General features: G+C 52.7%; 7 protein-coding genes across 7 annotated transcripts; 2 read left to right on the plus strand and 5 right to left on the minus strand.

The window, feature by feature from the left end:
• Nucleotides 1-175: 175 nt before the first annotated feature.
• On the plus strand, nt 176-1706 carry KD926_011343 (Zn(2+) transporter ZRT3; the record flags this gene model as incomplete). The annotated part of the gene is made up of 3 exons (XM_053103614.1): nt 176-230; nt 284-414; nt 477-1706. 3 exons carry the CDS (start codon nt 176-178, stop codon nt 1704-1706), a joined length of 1416 nt encoding a protein of 471 aa, XP_052952986.1.
• Nucleotides 1707-2766: 1060 nt separating this feature from the next.
• On the plus strand, nt 2767-3756 carry KD926_011344 (DNA/RNA non-specific endonuclease; the record flags this gene model as incomplete). Its single annotated transcript, XM_053103615.1, has 1 exon — nt 2767-3756. The coding sequence occupies one exon, from the start codon at nt 2767-2769 to the stop codon at nt 3754-3756; it is 990 nt and encodes a 329-aa protein (XP_052952987.1).
• Nucleotides 3757-3960: 204 nt separating this feature from the next.
• Nucleotides 3961-5279, minus strand: KD926_011345 (putative RING finger domain protein; the record flags this gene model as incomplete). The annotated part of the gene is made up of 3 exons (XM_053103616.1): nt 3961-4274; nt 4332-4590; nt 4689-5279. The coding sequence occupies 3 exons, from the start codon at nt 5277-5279 to the stop codon at nt 3961-3963; spliced, it is 1164 nt and encodes a 387-aa protein (XP_052952988.1).
• Nucleotides 5280-5667: 388 nt separating this feature from the next.
• KD926_011346 (SET domain-containing protein) lies at nt 5668-7476 on the minus strand (the record flags this gene model as incomplete). The annotated part of the gene is made up of 1 exon (XM_053103619.1): nt 5668-7476. One exon carries the CDS (start codon nt 7474-7476, stop codon nt 5668-5670), a length of 1809 nt encoding a protein of 602 aa, XP_052952989.1.
• A 529-nt stretch (nt 7477-8005) lies between these two features.
• On the minus strand, nt 8006-10146 carry KD926_011347 (uncharacterized protein; the record flags this gene model as incomplete). Its single annotated transcript, XM_053103620.1, has 2 exons — nt 8006-9747; nt 10065-10146. The coding sequence occupies 2 exons, from the start codon at nt 10144-10146 to the stop codon at nt 8006-8008; spliced, it is 1824 nt and encodes a 607-aa protein (XP_052952990.1).
• Nucleotides 10147-11468: 1322 nt separating this feature from the next.
• Nucleotides 11469-13435, minus strand: KD926_011348 (longevity assurance proteins LAG1/LAC1; the record flags this gene model as incomplete). Its single annotated transcript, XM_053103621.1, has 4 exons — nt 11469-11916; nt 12210-12409; nt 12489-13268; nt 13328-13435. The coding sequence occupies 4 exons, from the start codon at nt 13433-13435 to the stop codon at nt 11469-11471; spliced, it is 1536 nt and encodes a 511-aa protein (XP_052952991.1).
• Nucleotides 13436-13867: 432 nt separating this feature from the next.
• On the minus strand, nt 13868-18292 carry KD926_011349 (Arf family guanine nucleotide exchange factor SYT1; the record flags this gene model as incomplete). The annotated part of the gene is made up of 3 exons (XM_053103622.1): nt 13868-16566; nt 16620-17816; nt 17872-18292. The coding sequence occupies 3 exons, from the start codon at nt 18290-18292 to the stop codon at nt 13868-13870; spliced, it is 4317 nt and encodes a 1438-aa protein (XP_052952992.1).
• Between the last annotated feature and the right edge of the window lie 1623 nt (nt 18293-19915).

Here is a 19915-nt window from a genome sequence, read left to right on the forward strand (position 1 = left end):
CCCCGCCGGCCCCACAACATTACTAAATGGTTTTTTCCCCCCAGGTTAACCCCCCCCGCCCCTCGCCCCCTTCCCCCCCCCCCCCCCTCCACCCCCCCCCCCCCCCCCCCCCCCCCCCCCCGGTTCTCTCTCCCTTCCTCTGTCTTCTCCACATCTCTTATTCCCCCCTGCTATCATGGCTGCCAGCAATGATCTCCGGGGCTGGGTTATGAGCGCCGTCTCCGGTGTTGGTCAGTCTGGTTCAATTTCTCTTCCGACGCCACCCTGCTAACTCACATTCCAGCTTGCGTTCTAGGTTCCTCCGTCATATGTATCGATGTAATTCTCCGCCAGTTCTCTCACCGCAAGAACTTCCAGATCGTTAATCACAATGGCTTCTTATCGGCTTCACTGGGTCTCAGTGCCGGCGTCATGGTACCGCCCCTAATTCGAGCTTTTGATTTGATTGATCGATGCAAGTTGCTAATAAACTCCAGCTCTTTACCTCTCTTTATAGCATGCTTCCCACCTCCCTCAAATACCTGACTCGTGCCGGACTAGCCCCCTCGCCCGCAGCATATACCTTGATTGGTCTTTTCCTGGCCGGTGTCATAGTCATCCGGTTTCTTTCGGCATTTCTCCATCATCATATTCCCTCCCACGTTGTGGATTGTGCCCACTCCCACGAGCCGCACCCCGCTTCCGATCTCGAACATGGTCACCATGACCACCACGACCACCACGACGGTGACTCACATCCTTCGGGGACAACTGAGGGGTCAACGGAACGTACACCTCTGCTAACTAGACCGCTCGGTCGCTCCGAGGAAGAAGCCGAGAGAACCGTGTTCCGCGAATCGTGGCGCGGCCGGCTGGTACGGCGCGTAAGTCGCCTGGTGGGTGGTGTCAAGCCACAATGCGATGAGTATGGCCCATGCTATGGGATTTCGCAGGCTTGTGGCCATGAATGCTCAAAAACTCTTGTTGGTCCGGGCGACGAGGGCCTCCGCCCCGCTATTCCGCGCTCCGTCTCCGTTCCCGTGCAGCAAGATGCGGAACGATTCGTTTTTGCAGCCACCGATCTACCGGTCTCGCAGCAGATCCCAAAACAGAAGACCAACACGGCTTCGTCGTCTTCTTCGCATACCGGGTTTCCCGAAGCTGACGCGGACGCGGAGGACGCCGTCAAGTCGTTGCCTGCCGGAAGCGGTCAGCACCATCACCACGTGCCCCAGAACGCATTCCTTTCCATCGGTCTCCAGACGTCGGTGGCCATTGCCTTGCATAAATTACCCGAGGGCTTTATCACGTATGCCACCAACCATGCCAGTCCCTCCCTTGGTCTCACGGTCTTTCTTGCCCTCTTCATCCATAACATTAGCGAGGGGTTTGCCATGGCTTTGCCGCTCTACCTTGCTCTTCACTCGCGGGGTAAGGCCATGTTTTGGTCTAGTCTTCTCGGCGGCATAAGTCAGCCAGCCGGCGCCGCGCTCGCCGCGCTTTGGATTTGGGGTGCTAGTCATACCGGCGGGCCCGGGGAGGACGGCTCCGGTCCATCCTGGGGAGTATACGGAGGCATGTTTGCCGCGACGGCCGGCGTCATGACCTCGGTAGCCTTGCAATTATTCAGCGAAGGTCTCGCGTTGACTCATCGTCGCGAAATGTGCATCGGATTTGCCATCGGTGGAATGGGCCTCATGGGCCTCAGTTTTGCCTTGACCGCATAGACTCCAAGATCTTCCGGCGTTTTATTGGGTATATGTTTCTTTCTCTTTTGCTCATTCAGTTCCGTGCCATTGGAGAAGCTCGCAGGCCGACATAGAATTCGCCAAGGAAAATACGGTAGCATCTTGAGGAGTTTTGTCACTATATCTTTCCAACGAGTCACGACTGCTTTCGGGAAATACCACTGTCACTAGAAATCGCCATGATCAATTGTTTTCAGCAGCCAACATTTTGTTTTAGACTAGTATATATAAATATTATTATATCTGCTCAATTAGACTGTTCTCGCCCGTCTTCTGGTATTTGAATACCATACATCAATAGAGTGTCGTATACCAAATTCCTGGAGATATCAGGCATTATTTTAACGTATCGATAAAAGCCGTTCATCAGATAGTAAGTGTCGATGTCGATCTTTCTCCAATTTCTTGGTAGTGTTGACGCTCGAAACCAGGGGTGCTCCGGATAATGATTCGAATGACCATATTCAAATTTGCGACACGATCGTGAAGAATGGGTGTTGAAGAAGAAGTCTTAAGTATTCATCAGAGGGCTTGGCATATAGACTCAGACACTCAGCGTCGCCAGGTACTTACACTAAGTACAGCTCAAGAATAGGGCAAAACTAAGCATTCTACAGTCAGCTCAGGTGGGAGTTTCTCCAGTTTATATTGTCCAATTGGCCCATGGAGGGCGACGGTGCAACAATGCCAAGAGTACTTTATCATCTGAATGGCTCAGTTGCACGGGTCACCGGAGGGTATTCACATGCATAGCTGAGGTCTGGCTGTAAAGTGGCTATATATTGCACAGACTAGAGCCAGATTGATCTCTTGCATCTGGAGGACAGATTATCCAGTGTTCTACCTACTCCGTAAGGGGGTATACTTCTTCAAGTGGAGCGGAGACCGGATCTGGTCACCTGATTGGACGAGCCTCAGTCTTGCTCTGTTTGGCCATCTTCTTGTCTTTCTTTTCTGCTTCTTCAACCTCCCCCATCTCCACCTCCTCTCTCCCTCTCTTTCCCCCTCTTTCTCCTTCTCCCCCTCCTCATTCTTAGTCATGTCCAAGGCCACCTTCGCCGCCATCGCTGCGGCCAGTGCGGCCACCGGAGCTGGCTTGACAGCCCTGGTCTATTCCGCTCGCCCTCAACCTCAACAGCAACAGCAGCAACAACTCCCTCCGCCAACTCCTCTCGCTTCTACGAAAGGCCCCGCCTCTCAACCCGCGCCGCCTTCGCTCGCTCCTAAACCCTCCGGCGGCTCCCCCGTTGACCCGTCCGGGATCTACCAATATGGCTTCCCCGGTCCGGTAGCCGACACCCTTATATCACTCCCGCTGGCCGGCGCCTACGATCGCCGCACGCGCAACCCTTCCTGGGTCGCTGAACACATCACGCCCGCGTCGCTCGCTCTTAAGAATGCCGATCGCAAACACAGCACCTTCTACGAAGACACCACCATCCCTGCCGCTTTCCGCGCCAAACTGTCCGACTACTTCCGTTCCGGCTACGATCGCGGACACCAGGTGCCCGCCGCCGATGCCAAATGGTCGCAGGGCGCCATGGACGCCACCTTCGCTTTGACCAACATGTGCCCGCAAGTCGGTGAGGGATTCAACCGCGACTACTGGGCTCACTTCGAGGACTTCTGCCGTAACCTGGCCAAGAAGTACCCGTCCGTGCGCGTCGTGACCGGCCCTCTGTATCTGCCCCAGCGTGACGCCGACGGCAAGTGGCGTGTTTCGTACGAAGTCATCGGCTCTCCGCCCAACGTGGCCGTGCCCACGCACTTCTACAAGGTGATATACGCAGAGGAGGGACCCGCTTCGGCGGCCGGAAAGGTCGCGCTGGGTGCGTTTGTCTTGCCGAATGCTCGCATTCCAAATGAGAAGCGGTTGGCCGAGTTTGAGGTGCCGTTGGAGGCGGTGGAGCGCGCGAGTGGACTGGAGTTTGCGGCCAAGCTGGAGCCTAGCCGCCGGAAGAAGCTGTGCCAGGAGGTTAAGTGCGAGGTGACCATTCGGGAGTTCAACAATGCTTCTAAGCGGAATTAAAAGGTCGAATGAGAGGGTTAGAGTAGTCTGGGAGGGGAAACGAGGTAGAGATGGGGACACAGGCTGTTTTCCATAAGATGGGCGGGTCTTGGCCCTAATTTCCGTTCGGTTTATATTTTTATCAGTCGCGGCGTTTGTAGGCTCGCTTGCGTGAGACATTGTACCTATACATATCTGTTTCTATAGACTTGACATCCGAGTTGTTCAACATTGGAACGCAACGCCCCTCTTGGTTGCAACGTTTCCTCCACGCCCAGCAAAACCCGTTCCCTCCGAGCTCACCTCCACCAAACCAGGGCGGATGCCTTCCTTATCTTTCTTCTTCTTCTTCGTCCCGGAATCATCTTTCCCTTTCGATTCCGTGACATCCGTTTCACAGACGTAGCAAAGGATACGCCCATGAAGCGCAGCCGTCTGCTCCTGCTCTTCCTTCGTAGCATGAGGATCCGGCGCATCATGAGGTGTCATGAATTTCGTGACACACGGTTGACAAATAACGTGCCCGCAGGGTTTCGTTACTGTTTAATGGTCAGTGAGTGATCCCTTTTCGCAAAGAATTACCTAATAGAACATACGCATCGCCTTCAATCCATTCGTAAGCGTCTTCTTGCAGCTCGGGCATACACGGGCTAATGTGCCGTCGTCCGTTTTCTCTTCCGTGAAGTGCACGTCGACCAGCGACTTGAGCGAGTAGGCGTGGCGGTTGGAGTCCGTCGACGCCGGGCAGATCGGGGTCATTTTGACGGCCTTATTGGCGGCGATTTCGTTGGGATCCGTCCCCGGCGTTAAGGAGGGAACCCAGAAGGAGGGCAATGTCGATTTACTCGATTCCGACTGAATCCAATCCCGTCCGTTAGGCAAACATATCCAATCAGCCAGACCGGCTCTCTGATTAAGAGTAAAACCAGGTCGTTGAATCAAGGGAGACTAACCTTCTCCTTCTTCAACTCCTCCTTCAACCGCTCCTGCTCCTCCCTCGCAACCCTGGCCATCTCCTTCTCATCCAACTCAAACACCTTCTTCCGCTTTCCATCCACCTCGACCTCGCGCGCCTTGAACGCAGCAACCGCCCGCTCCGCCTCCTCGGCCTTCCTCTTCTTCCCCGCCCCGTCTTTATCTTTATCTCTCTCCGTCCCCGTCCCGGAGCCCTTCTTCCCCGCCTCCAGGCCCATACTGACGAGCTCGAAGTCCCGCAGATCTCGCTCTTTAGCCTCCTCAAGCGTGCGCTCCTCGTCTTCCGCTAGCCGCTTCTTCGCATCGTCGCGCTGCTTCTCGAGTCGTTTGATCTCCTGCCGTTGCGCGAGGAGGTCGTTGATGGCGCATTCGCGACAGAAGAGGTCGCCGTTCGTGGCGCACGCGACGACGGGTGCGCGCGCCGGGTGCAGACACAGTCGGCACGAGCCGAAGGAGAGGAACGAGTCGCGGCCGATGACGCCGCGTTGTGTGCCCCATGATGCGCGTAGGAGGCCGCGCTCGTAGGAGGTGAAGTGTGGGAGGGAGGTGTTGCGTTTGGAGTGGGCCATTCTGTTTTTGGTGGTGAGGGTGGGTTTATGGCATCGATGGTCGGAGGATTGGTAGGTTGATGGAGGTAAAAGGATTTTATTTAAAAGGAATTAGAGAGTTGGGAGTGAACAATTTGAGAGAATCAATTGCATTGAATTGTGTTCGAAGGACTCGAGATTCGGCGTTGGAGAAAATGCTGGAATGACATAATCATCTCCGCCTTTCTGTCTCCGCTTGTCTACTTTCTACTTCAATACTTCTTCAGCTGGACAGCTAAACAGATAATCATCGGAATGAAGAACTGATAGATATTTGTACATCACCGGAACTGGAAGGGATTCATGCTGAAGCTCATCAGGGTCAAATGAGGCTGATCTCATCGCCATGCGAAGAGTCTGACAAAACTAATTAATTGCCTTGAGTTTCATCGGTCTCGATCGGAGCCTTTTCTGACTCCTTCTTGCCCTTGCTCTTCTTCTTCTTCTTTTGTTTCTTGCGCTCTTGATTGTAGGTATAGGGCGTTACGGTTGCCACTGAACCCGTATCCGATACTTCGTCCATATGACTCTTGCTCATGGCGCCGGTATCATCACCTTTTAATCGTTCAGAAACCAAGAGAGGGTGGTCTTCCTTCAAAGTCAGATACAGCAAGTTTAGCTCTTCTTCGAACTTCCGGCAATTCTCGGGATCCTTGAACGGATCCTTGAAGTCTTTCTCGAGCAGCTTTAACACCTTCAACGTTCTTTCATTCCGCTTGGTAGCGACGGCAGTCTCACGGGACCGGAGGTACGTGTCTGGGAAAGCCTCCCAATCGTGGTCCTCGCGTGTCTCATCAAACTCCTCGTCAGGACCCACGAAGAAGGTGGCATCGCCTACCCTGGGTCCGATTCGCGCCTTCATGGTGTCGGTGAGGCGGTGGTATTGTCCCACGCGCAGGTATTCTTCTGGATTTGCGGCACCCATGAATAGAATTTCGCAGTTCTCGGACAAGGAGACCCCCTGATCCTCGGTCGACAGGCCTCGGGATGAGGTCCCGTATCCTGGCATTTCCTGGAGGTGATGTCGCCAGCGAGTATACCATCCCCGAAACGTGTCTTGAGCAGGGCGCAGGGCTCGGATGATTTCTATCGCTTTGTCTAGAAATGCGGTGGCGCGTGCAATATCGGAATGAAAACCGGCAACTACGGCGCAGTGCGCCCAAACCTGCGCGATGTAGGCGTCACGGTTTCGAATCAAGGATAGATTGACCACAAGATCGTGTACGGCTTGGTATAACAACGCGGGTCGGTGCTTGATGATTCGAGGACAACTCATTAAGATGTCGACATCTTGCTGCAATTCGTATGTCCGTTCGAATAGTGAGGCCGGGTGGGAATGAGAACACCAGTAACAGGCGCAAGAGAATTGGCCATGGATAAGAGTCGTCATCAGTCTCGTCTCGCGCGGGCCTCGAATCCGGAAGTATGAAATGGTAAGTTCTTCGTCTTCGGCAATGTCTTTGAGAGCTTTCACCACAACACATGTCACCACCGGCTCTTGTGGCATCAGGAACTCGCCCTCTTTCTCTACGGCTGCTCTCGCACTGCCTCGATAAGGGTATCTTTTGACCAGCGTCATTGTACAATTCGACAGGCACGAATGATTCAACCACGCCAGCTTAAGCCCAATAAAACCGGCATGCAGGTCATTCGACTTCGCACTCATATGATGCTTGTGCCAGATATACGCGCCCACCCCTCCGGGTCTCTCTCCTATCATTGTATCCTCATTGTCATCCTCACTCGGCTCATAACCAGCACCCAGCTCGAGGAACTTGGAATACCATTCAGAACCCATGTTTTTTGCCAACTGATGCAGTACCCCCTCGATATCTTTGGCGTCCCGGGTCGCCGTCAAGTCATCGGGGCCCATGCTCAAAACCTTCTCGGAGAAGACCACGCTGCCCGACGGGATGGCCTTTTTTGCGATCAACCCCATTCCGGTATTATTCATGCTGGGTCCCTTCTCGATATCTCCCTCGAATGTAGGGACGCAAACCTGTCTGTTGCGGTTGAGGAAATGCTCGAATTCGGTCTCAGGGTTGGAGGGCATTGTGCGAAGAGGACATGTGCATGGAGCCTTGCAGCGACGGCGCAAAGGTAGATGCTTCTTTCTGGTTGGAGCATTTTCTTTAGGTGGTGGATGGGTAGAGGAGTAGCTTGCTGGAGCTGAGTCCATCTAGATTATGGGGCTTGACGAGGTAGGTATGTTGGTTCAGGGATGCCTAAATCTTTCAGTGAGATGTTCCAGTGGAATTTCGCTTCAGTGAAGAACAGAGTACTTCTGGACAGGGTTGTGCTTGTGGGAGGTGAAACTGATTGATATGGTGAGGAAGCGGAGGCAAGTCTTTTGTATGATCATGAGAAGGACCGAATGCGTGATCGATGGGAGTTTTGCGCAAAGAGCGTATCTTCATGGAAGTTATCGTTACTGATTATCCTGGAAAATCACAGGATACCTCCCACTAACAAGACTTTCTGACGGGAACTTCCGTCTCAGAACCCATGCTTCCATGGCTTAGTATCTACTATGGACATGGTCCATTCCAGGGCGGTCATCCTGAATGAGCAACCTCGCATCTACACTGAATACCCTGGATATAAAGGGTCATACGATCAATTTCAGCTCCAGAACAGTTCATTTCATTGTCACTTTCTCCTCCAATCTGAAGACTATCTGAAAGAAACCCCCAATACACGCAAGAACCTCAGTTCACACCGTCCTTGGACTTGGCAGGAACATCATCACCACAATCCTCGGAACTAGAGACAGTGGGATCAACAGCACTCGCATCAGGAGTAGTAGTAACAGTCACCGGAACACCGCCCTCACCCTCACCCTCACCTTCATCTTCCTCCTCAACCAACCTTCCTACAAACTCAACAACGTCCCTGGGCAAATGCTCATTGTCATTTCCAAACACGTCCACCTCATCATCACCAACTCTGCAACCTTCTATAAAGCTCACTCTCTTCTCACGTGAGGATGGACTCTTGGACGGTGTCGCATAGCGTCTCTTCAAAATGCCTTTCACCGGCGATTCACCTCCACCGGGGACGTACGAGTGCACATGGGAATCAATGGATTCATTGAATCCGGCACCGGCAGATGCACGCCTGTATGCAGCATTAAGATCTTCAGCGCGGAACGGGTAAGAAGAACTTGTATGCGCCCCAGTAGAAGCCCTCACCTGGATCTGCGGAGGCGAAGACAAAGCCACAGACGTAGACGCAGATGCAGCCGACGCAGCCACCGCCGCCTCTGCAGCAGCCGAAGCCTCAGCCAACACGCCAGCCGGCGAAGGCGAAGGCGAAAACGAAGACGCAGTAAAAGCCACAACAGCCGCACCAGTAGGCGTAGTCCTCGCTCTGGAAACAAAAAGCGGACCTCTGCTCACAGACACACCTCCACCTTCACCCTCACGCTCAGAAACTCGGGCTCGGAGCCTTCTCCTGTCAGTCTCATCCTCGGAATCTTCATCTCCAGACACCTTCTCGGAGTCCGAGTCCTCACCAGACGACACACCCAGCGCCGCGTCCCTGATTGCAGCGACGTACCGCGAAGATCCGATTCCACCGTGGATCTGGCTCTGGACGAGATGGCGGTTCTGGGGAAGCGACGCGTCTTCGGAAGTACTTGCGTCGTAGAACGAAAAGGAACGCTGTCTGGGACGGTAGAAGGGGTTGATATGTTGGAGGGGAACGGGTGCGCTTGCGCTTGCGGACGAGGTTATGAGCTGGGGGGTAGGGGTGGTAGTAGGAAGGGGAACATTGGTACTGGGGTGTGAGGGAGAAATAGTAGGGGCACGAGCACGAGCACGAGCACGGGCACGGTAACGGACAGGGATAGAAGCTACCGACGAAGAAGCGACAACAGGACTGTCTAACATGCTAGAAGCAGAAGAGTCGAATGAGAAACCCGCCACCGGAGTAGAAACAGACGCAGGTGCAGGTGCACTTGAGGAAACAACAACAGCTCCTCTCTCTGATGATACAATGGCCGGGAACGAAGCAGGAACAGAAGATTCAGAAACAGAAGTAGCAAAGTAAGGCAAAGATAGCAAACTAGTAATAAGAGGCGCACTGGAAGAAGACACAGCATCGCTGACACTCGGGCCAGTAGAGGCACCAGCAGTCGAAGCATCAGCAGCAGAATTGGCAGCAACTTCAGGCTCTAACGCCGCAGCCGAGAACAATGTAGTAGCGCTGATACTCGGACCAGTAGAGGAAGCATCAGCAGCAGTAGCAGTGGCAACTACAGGCTCTGACGCCGCAGCTGAAGATGAAGCCGGTCCAGATGCCGACGCAGGCGCCGGAGGAGAAATAGACTCGATCTCAGGGATGGTGACCGGTCTGGACTCGGAGGCATAGTTCAATGCAGCCAGAATACCAGCCGCGGCGGTGTGTGGGCGCGTGGCGCGATTTTCGGCACTGGGGGATTGTTGACCAGCTAGAGGTAAGGTAGATTAGCTTTGATCTATTCCTTGATTCGATGGCTCTCTGTCCATTTGATGTCCAGTATGGGTGTATCATGCAGGCAGGTGGCATGCTTTTTGCTTCATGGACTGTACAGCAGGCGGGCAGGTACGGAAACCAGCAAAACACCACAACAAGAAACCCAGAAGATGAAATCAAATCACGCAAAGGCATTAAATAGTAGACAGACCATCTCCAATAAAGCAAATCTAATCAAAAGACAAAAGAACACACAAGCACACAAGCGTCCAGGAAAAAGAAAGCAAATGCAAGACAAGGTGAGTGACTCACGTGACGACCTGAGACCTAACGACGAGAGCACACGGCGACTCTGGCGACGAGCCGGCTCCCACTTTCTGGGCTTGTCGGTCATGATTTTTTTTTGGACTCTTTGTTTTTCTGGGTAGCTGATTATAGAATCTGCTCATTAGTATTAAATGGCAGGATTCAAGGAGAAAGAGGGGGGATGAGTGGGTAGTTGGTTAGATGGGTGAGACAAGGCAGAGAAAACGTTCAGAGTCGCTGGGTTCAGAGTCACAACAACACCGGGAATCACAGACAGTCAGGATACAAAGGAATCATGCAGGAATTAAAGGAAGCAGCTAAAGAGGATCATATCATTAACAAACTTATCAGAATGAATCACAAAAGGAAATGGAAGAAAGGACGTGTTCTTGCGTGCAAGAAGATGAGGAAGAAAAGGTGTGAGAAGACATGAGAAGGAAGGGTGGTAGAAGAGAAGAAGAAGAGGAAGTAGGAGGAAGAATAGGAAGTAGGAGGAAGAAGGGAAGAAAGATAAACACAACACAACACGTCAGGGAATGATTTTCTTCTGTTTCAGAGAACGTTACGCGGGATTGGGTGAAGGGCTTTTCTCGGCGTCGACTGCCTGCGTGTTGTAATTGCAGTGCCCGAACGACTAAGCAACTAAGTGTTAGACTTATTGAAGAAGAGCAGTGAACAAAAACAGGGAATTGTTAACTGTAGCAATTCATATTTTATATAGGTTTTGTATTTCACTCACCTAGAGTGCCTTTCTAGGGATATAACAATACTAATAGTGTGCCAGTCAATACAATAATATTAAATATCAACTATCACGGCAAAGAATAGACAAGCCCTAGAGCAGATGGTTACCTATAGGCCTCCTCGTGGCAACTAAGTACTCGTTCAACTTTTGGCCACATCCATAACTGGCTCGAGTTATCAGGTCCATCAAACTCAATCATTCCGCTGCAAATACGCCAGTCCCTGCTGATATATCAACTCGTCACCAGCGCGCCGATGCCGCTTAGCCAAGTTCTTACCGCTTGCAGACACGCATCTCAGCGGAAGAACAGTGCGTATCGGACGGATTCCACTAGGGTGTCTAGTTGACCGAGTTAATACTAGCAAGGCCGGAGGCAATACATGACCCTCGAACAAATGGAACAACCTACTCATCCCATCCGAGACACCCCCAACCAGCCCAGGGACCAAGATCATGAAACAATCCACACACATCCCCTGGCCCTGTCAAGTCCCTCTACCACTTCATCTTCTCGCGCCTATACCCTCTTCTCAAACCCTGGCCCTCATCCTATCATCACCTCTTCCTTACCCACCTTATCCGTGACCCTCTAAATCCCAATAATCTCCTCCTGCGCTATCATCCTCCAACAGCACACTCGCGCGACATGTACCGCCTACAGCAGCCTACTCTTTCCCTTTCTCTTTCTCTTTCGCCTCCTCGTCAAACGATACTGCATTCACTTCCTGGCCATCCACTCGTTCATTGGCACCAAGTCTCTCCTGGAGTTGAAAAAGAATCACAGGAGCCCAGAGGTCAGAAGAGACCGTCAGACTTCCATCCCGCGTTCTTTTAAGGTTCCCAGTCTCCCCTGAAGATCGCATCGCATGGCCATGTCTTTCCTGCTGTATACTCTGACGCGTGTCCATGATGATATGGGAGGTTGGGAAACCGGGTCGGAATGGAATTGCTTTTTGGAGATATGAGCTTTGCATGTTGGGGAGTTTTAGTTTATGGATAGGGTTGGTGATGATGATGATGGTGATGATGGTGATGATGGTGATGATGATGATGATGATGATGATGATGATGATGATGATGATGATGATGATGATGATGATGATGATGATGATGCTGTGTATGGATACTGGGATGTTAAGTTTCAACAACGTAGCCAAATATCTCAATCTAAATGACCTTCTCTCTCTATCTCTCCAATCTAAATTAAAAATATATCTATAAATCAAAACCCCATACCCACAGAAGATAGAAAAAACCCTTCCTCCCAATCTAATCCCCTTTAATCCTCATCCTCCCTATCATCCCTAATACCCGCACCCCCCGAGCCCCAAAACCGCCATCCAGTCCGTAGTATCCAAAAAAGCCAAACGAGATTCAGCCCCTGCAACGAAGCCAGCAACACAAACGTAATAACCTGACTAATCCGACATTTATATTCCTGTCGCCCCCAATTGAGACCCCATGGTCCGGAGGTCTGGAATTCCGTGAGGAGGGAGTACAGCGCGCGTAGATTGATTACGTGGCGGGTTTGGATCCAGACGAGCGTGAAGAGGATGAAGTAGGGGACTTGGAGGGCATTGTTGAGGTAGTTGAGGAGTTTGGAGGTCTGGTTCGTGTTAGTTAAATTTCCGTCATGAACGAGCAGCCCCAAATAACAGACATCAAGATATAAGAGGCAAACTCACAGCAAGAAAAAAATCACTCCCATCATGCGTCACAAAAACCAACAGGCCAAGATACGTAAAATGGAACCGCCAACTCAACGCGATCAACCCCACCGTAACGAAATGATGCATCACCAATTCCCTGAAATCCCGTCGAGGAACCTCCAGCCCCAAGACCAGCACGAGCATCTGCTGGGCCCAGAAGCTCGCCTGGAGGAGGTAGTACGCTTTGAAGAGGAGTGAGTGCGTGAGGTGCGGATAGTCCTGATACATGATCCCGGTGTTCAGGTGCATTTTCATGATGGTGGACGGTACGTAATGGAGAGTAGGCGAGGACGGGAGGGTCAGAATCCCCGTGTCGGTGAGAAGGTATATGCCGGCTAGAGTCGAGACGGACGTGTATAAGGCTGTGTAGAACTGTTCGCTGAATCGGGCCTGCTTGCTAGGCGAGATTATTCCGGCACGTTTGGCTAGAAGAGGGAGGAGAGATGAGATCAGGAGTTCCCGGGTAAAGGTGAAGACGAGGGTGTAGAAGGACACGAAAAGGACGTCCGCGGAGCCTTTTGCATATTGGATCCGGCTGTCCCAGGCGTGAAAAGACTTTGATTGTTCCGTCATGGGGCTTGAAACCTCGTAGGAGAGAAAGAGACACGCGTGCAGGGGATTACTGGGCGTAGGGTTGAGGCGGTAGAGGGATACGATTGCCAGGCAGAGACACAGGGGACCGAGCCAGGTATGTTGCAGGGAAGTTTCCTTCCATTTGCGAAAGTATGGTGGGATCGATTGAAAAGGAGAGAATGGCTAATCAATGATCTGGTTAGAAACTTCCTTAGAACTTTAGAAGATGGGCTGGACCATACCGATGACGGAGATTGATGTGACGACTTCGTTGCCTCTCGAGGAACCCGAAGACGTCCCTTGAATCCTGGATCAGGGCGTGCAGTCGTTGTAGCTCGGGATTCCGTCATATTGGCCAGCGCAACAGAGAAAACGAGGCCGCAGAGGGAGAAAGCTGGACAGAGTCAACTGAAAGAATTAAGAAAAGGAAATATAGAGTGGATCTCAGTGCAGCTAACCCATCTGGGGTGGGCTTGCGAGCCTGAGGCTCAAACAGGCTAAGCGGTCTCGATTTGGCCCCAATCTATACAAACTACACTCGTTCTGCTCTGGATTCAATAAGAGAAACTCCACTTCCATTGCACCGACAATATTCTAAAACCATACGCTAACCAATGCAATCATCACATTCCGTAACCCGCTATTCTAAATGAAAAAAAAGGCCCCGCAATGAGACAATAACACGACAGGGGAAAAACAAGGGGTATAACGTCATAAATGAGAAAAACCCGAATTTGTTAGCTACGTAAGAGAAAGAAAGAATGAAACAGAGAATGGGTATATCATGCATTGACTGCCTGCTCCGGTGAGCTGGGGGGCATCTTTTGTGGCGTGTTCTCGTCGAGGGTGTGATTCCCGTCTATGCTCGAGTGTGGTGGCACTCGCTCTTCATTCGGGGCACTGGCTGCCTCCCGGAAGGGCGAGATGGGGGGAAACAGTGAGGACGCTGCGCTCGTCGTCTCGGCGAGTTTGGGATCCATTCCAAGTGCGTCGTCACTCTTGGCTTTGATTTCTCCGTAGAGTCGACCGGCCGCTTCCTTTGAGTCTTCTTCTGTCTCTGGCTCCTCCGCCGTCTGGAAACTCCTTCGTGTGGCCGTGCTGGGACTGCGCTGAGAGGCAACATCCGCTAGATGCGTAGGCTCCGACATGATCGAGTCGGCACTACTGCCGACCCCTGCTTCGCGCACTTTAGGCTCATCGGAGGGTGTGGGCTTGCGCAATTTGAGGCGCTCCTCCGGTGGCATGTTCTGCCACTCAGACCCAAACGTCACGATGGACGCCTTCTTGCCATGCACCGTGAAGCTGGCTGACTTTCGCGAAAGACCTTCTCCCCGGCCGCCTCCTTCCTTGGCTCGATGGTGCTCGTCTTCAAGCGCGGCCATGCTAGATGCAGAGTCGCGGGATTTCTTGCTCCGAGGATAGTTTCCACGACCACTGGAAGAGTCGCGGAGAGTACGATGAAGACTGCGACGGACTCGTCCCATCCTCTCCCCTCCCGCGTGGGAGGACGACCCATCCTGTTGGTGTGCTTCTTCGTGTTTGGATTCGAGATCACCTTCAAAGCCAATGACCGACGATGGCTTTCGAGACTGGGGGGAGCCACTAACGTCCAACAGCCCCGTCTCGCGAAGCAGACGCTCTTCACCCTCTTCGAAGCTGCCGGGGGCGGTGAGCTTCGAGGTCCGCGATCCCAGGCTGGCAACATCCAATCTACTGGTGGCACTAAGCACGGAAGCTTCCCGCTCCAGCCTATTAGTCGGCGCCGGTGACCAGGACTCTGCCCGCTCGTTCGAGTTGTCCGCAGAGAGTCGTCGACCGGCCCGAGGAGCGATCTCGGACGAGGTAATGGACACTGGGACACTCGGCCTGCGAGTATTAGTGGGAAGTGTCTGCTGCTGCTGCTGCTGCGTCGGCGGCGATTGCGGCACGGGAATTGTATGCGCGGACGCCGTAGGACTCTCGGGCACTGCCGCTGCCTCGGTCTCCAACGGTGAAGCCACCACGACATCATCCACAGGAGATGCTAGCTTCTCGGTTGGAGTTGTCTCGCTCAAATCCGGAGACGATGGCACGACATTGGTGATAGGGATCTGTAGATGCAACGATTTGGGATCCAGAGGTGGAGGTCTCGGCTTTTCGTCCTCGAAATCTTCACCCAGGTCCCGAACAAGGACCTCCCGGTAACACTTGGTCCGCCAGATATCCTGTCTCACCCATTTGAGTTTCGCAGCCATGCGTCCGGCCGCCATGATGACGTGTTCTCGGGCTCGCGCGTGCACGGGCGTCAGGACCTGGAGATGCCTGGCGTTCCGTAAAAGATCATCCAGCTGGCGTTGAGCAGAAAACAGTTTTTCATTGGCTTCACGAATTCTTTGTCGGATTAGATGCCTACGGGCTAAGACCACGTCTCGAGAGACATCAGTATCCGGGTTAGGCGACGGTGGTTCTCGATCGGCCGAGAAATGGGAGTTAGCAGAACCAGACGAGCCTCTACGGCTCATTCGATTTCGCTGGGCTTCATAGTTCGTAGCGATCATGCCCTGTGTCCGCACGCCGGTCGTCCGGAATGTTGAGGCATAATTGAGTTTGGCTAGCCAATCATTCATGTCCTCTTCAGTGTTGGCCAAGAAAACTTCCTCCAAAGCATTGTGGCGCACGAAGACAAAGGCGTGCTTGTGCTTCTTATAACCGGTGTCCAGCAGAGACACCGCACTATCCGTCGACATGATGCCATCGGGTTTGAAGTCCGTTAAAGGTGGTCTAAACACGACCGCGCGCCGGGGCCCTTCCTTATGATGAGCTTCATGCTGGGCCATCAAGGATTTGATCCACGTGACGTCTCTGAAAAGATAGAGTTGCGAAAGGGTCAGAAGCGCACCCCATTCCTGCCAGGGCGATCGGGCTCTCTTTTTCTTAGGATCTTTTCGCCAGAGCAACCCAACCTTGGCCACCTTGATGTCCACCAAGCCCGGATTGGAGTCGGCCGGGTTCTCCATGCTGGCCGGCATGAAAGCATCTGGCCGCGATCGCGGGGACAAGATCTGTAGGATTCCGGATTTGGCAAAGGCATGATGGAGAGCGTCCATATTGGGCGGTCCTTCCGTACCGTCGCAGGAGTAGGTGTCGTCCAGATTCATGACATCCTTGAGGCTGGGTCGTAGGGAATCTAATTTGCCGTCCATGATCAGGGTGTAAGGGTCTACAGGTTCGCGAGAAACCCGAGAAAGATGGTCTGAGCTGGCCGTTTTCAGCAGAGTTCGTCGGGGTTTCGAAAGATTGCGCGCGGTTGCATTGCCATCTTCAATATGGATGAAAGGGGTATAAGAGATATTCTCGTAGAAACACTCCAGAATATCTTCTGCAAGGCCTTCGCCGCGACAATTCTTCACATAGTCAGGCTTTTGCATCTTCCGTTTGTTATTCTTGTTAAAAACATCCGTATGCAGGATCAAGATGGAAAAGGCGATGAAATATGCTTGATCTGCGCAGGAAGTCAGTTACACATGCATGAAGAGGGGAGGAAGTATGACCTACCGGTTGAGGCAAAAATCCCCGGGTTGCACTCGTGATACCGATCGGCGAAGCTCTGGAGAAAACGGTCTATGTGCTGCGTTTCTTTCGGCAGTTCCACCTCCATCAATAGTTTGCGTATTGCCATATCAATAGGATCACCAAAGAATGAGAAACTTCGCATGTACTTTCGCAGGGCGGTCTTGTAGAATTCTTCGTTTGACTGGGCCAGCACTCCAGCAATCACACTCTTCGAGCAGGTCATCTCAAGTCGAGCAAGATACGTCGCCGGCGTATCATTTTCCTGCCTATCGGGATAAGATGGTGGGCTGGGCTTCGCTGGCGGTGTCCTAGACCCATTTGCACTGGGCGATCCGTTTCGAGGAAAAGGCGGCTCAGAATTCTGCCTTAGTCGCTGCGTTATGTTGAAGATATCACCGAAACTCTTCCGACCGCTCGTAGAGGTAGATGTCCGCCCAGATGCGCTGATATGGGGGGACAGGCGTCCGCCATCCTGCGCATTGGCCAGAGAATCCATGGTCGAAGACCTCGCCCGAGTGGTGGCTTTGTTTCGGCTGGCATTGGAGGGGGTCGAGCGGAGAGAATGCGTCGAGTTGGTGGAGTCCATCCGTGGTAAGCCAGGTCGCGCCGACGCAACGCCTACTGAAGACCGGGATGGAGAAGGAAGCGGCGAAACATGATCGGGTTCGTCGGAATTGTTAGGCTTGGGCACGGATCTATCCTGAGCCGCAAATTGCGCTGCAGTGGGCTTCGGAGGCAAGGGGAAAAGCGGGTTGCGGTTGCGTTTCAGGCGTGGCATCCGAAATCGCTTGCTGACAGAAGACGCCGTCGACTCGCGATTTAACCCGTGATCGCCAAGGCTCTGATCGGAACGAGAGGATTCGGAAAACCGCGCGTCCGTCACCGAAGAGCGCTGGGAATCGTTCGTCTGATCTCGACTGCTGCGAATGGACGTCGTCGATAACCGCCCGGGTTCTTCATTGTTGTTGGTCTGAGACGTCGCCCGCTGGGTCTCGGTCGACCCGTTGGAGGCATGCCGGGGTTTCTCACTCGCATTCGGGTGTTGTTTAGACTGTTGTGCAGGGAGTTCTTCAACGGATGGTTTCTTAGAATCAGAGAAGAACTTGAACTTGGTCTTGGTACGTTTGATAGGTTGGTCTACTTCGTGGCTCGTAGGTGCCGTGGTGATGATGGTCGGAGCTATGTCACGCAATCCAATAATTAGCATCGCAAACCCTCTATGGAAATAGATGACAATTGTTCTTACGGGGTAGAGACGGCACGGGAGGAACATCCTCCTCTCCCTTTGCGTATGATTGCGAGAGCTGCGGATCGGACGCATGACGCAACCTCATTAAACTGAAGCGATTCCTTCGCCAGCTCGAATTGTCACCAGGGGCTAACCCTGTTCGAGCTCTCGGTGTTGGGGCCGGTAAGTTATGGGAACGAGTTGCGGCAAGCTGCGACCCATCGTTGTCCGTATCGTGACCCTCATCCGGACCGAGCAGCGACGGAGAACGAGGGGCGGATTCGGATCTCCTGGGAGCAAGATTGGAAGTCAAAAGAGTCGGACGAGGTAATTGTTCACTGTGCCGAGATTGCGATTGGGGCTCGAGTAGGCTTCGTCTTTTGTCGAGGCCGTCCGAGGTACCAAGCCGCAGGCCTTTCCAATGCATGACTAGGAGGATTAAGGAAAGGACTGCACAGAGAAGCTATGTTGTGTTTCCCAAGTGTAACCCATTCGACAAAGGATGCAACCGACACCGAGCGATTGATCTGACGGTGTATTATTTTGGTTCCAGGGTAGATCCAGGGGAAGGGAGGGTTTTTGTTCTCGCCGAGTGGGGAGAGGGGAGGGGGGGAGACAGAGAGACGTGAAAGAGGTCGGGGCGATTCCCGTTCGGGACGGATTCCAGGGGGCGAGAAGATTCTCTGAAGGCGTCACCCTTAATTGGAATCAATTGGCATTGCGATCGAACTGGTGGAGGGAGGGAGGCCAGTCGCGAGGCGGCGAGCGAAAGAACGGACACTGATGGGAGGTGGAGGCGCGATTTAAAAAGGGGGGAGACGACGGAGACGGTAGGGGTCGATCATCAACAAAGAATAAGTCGTAAATATTGCGGCTTGTCCAGGTGAGAAGCAGGAGCCAGAAAATGAAGAAAACTATATTTTACATTTCCATCTGGAGTAGACGGAGAGAAGAGATCGAGTGCAAGACGGCTGACGAATGGACTGGTGTCTTGAAACACCGGGGTCCAGAAAAAAAAAAGAGAAAAAGGAAGACGGCCAAGAGATATGGAGTCAAGTGCCCGAGGTTTAGAAAACCCACAGAGAAGGGGTAGAGAGAAGAAAGCAGGGATACTGGGGAGGAAAAAAAGCAGAAGAGTGGGATGATTGATGATATCAAAAGAACGAGAGGAAAAGAGCGGCGGGATGGAGACGAGGAGCGCAACGGCCAAGGAAGAAAGCGAGCAGGAAGTGCGACGATGACGGATGACGAGCACGTGTTTCGCGACTTGGCCGGGGGGGGGGTTTTTTTTCTTTTTCTTTCTTTCTTCTCTTACGCACCACCCCTCGCTACCCTTGTACAGTTTTACGGTAGTGGCTACGGTAGAATTCCACCGGGTTGATATTCTCCGTTCCCTCCAGATTCATTATGATTTATTGGCTTCCAGGAATAGATCTCCAGGTGGCTATAGTTAACTAAACAGTCCGCGGATGACTAACCCGTTCCTGTCCCAGGCAGCCAAATTGCCTGGAGGCGATGATCTCACTCCCTGGAATCTTGATTTCGCTCAGACATCCTGTGTACACACGAAAAACCACCCATCTTCACACAAATCCTCGGCCCTTCCAGGGTATCGGAGATCGACCGCGTTAGTGAGCACTGGTTGCCCGTCGGTTCTTTACCCTGGAATGCCCGCCTGCAAGCGTGGAAGCCTAATATATAATCCTTACATATAACAGCAGGGGTCTGCGACTTGCCACGAACCGTGTCGATAATCCAGTCAAAGTCAATCCTTGAACTTTTTTCGTCTACTACGCCGTATGTATGGTGTATTTTGTCCGGTGTACCCCCCTCTCCGGTCTGTCCGACTTGATGTTCGCTTCCCGATTAAAAAAAGAAAAGAGAAGACAACCGCGCTTAACCTGTACGGCGGAGATATCCGACGCGTAAGAGCGACAGGTTGGAAATACGGACACTTGGCCAGAACCTGTCCGGCTTCAGGGTACCTGGGACATTGGTTAAATGGTTGCAAGGGCTCCTTGCCTGCGTCGTCAGCCGAGCCAGAAGACGA

This window comes from Aspergillus affinis (assembly GCF_023601865.1).
Source record: "Aspergillus affinis strain CMG 70 chromosome Unknown NODE_94_length_150008_cov_85_032155, whole genome shotgun sequence".
NCBI classification, from domain to species: domain Eukaryota; kingdom Fungi; phylum Ascomycota; class Eurotiomycetes; order Eurotiales; family Aspergillaceae; genus Aspergillus; species Aspergillus affinis.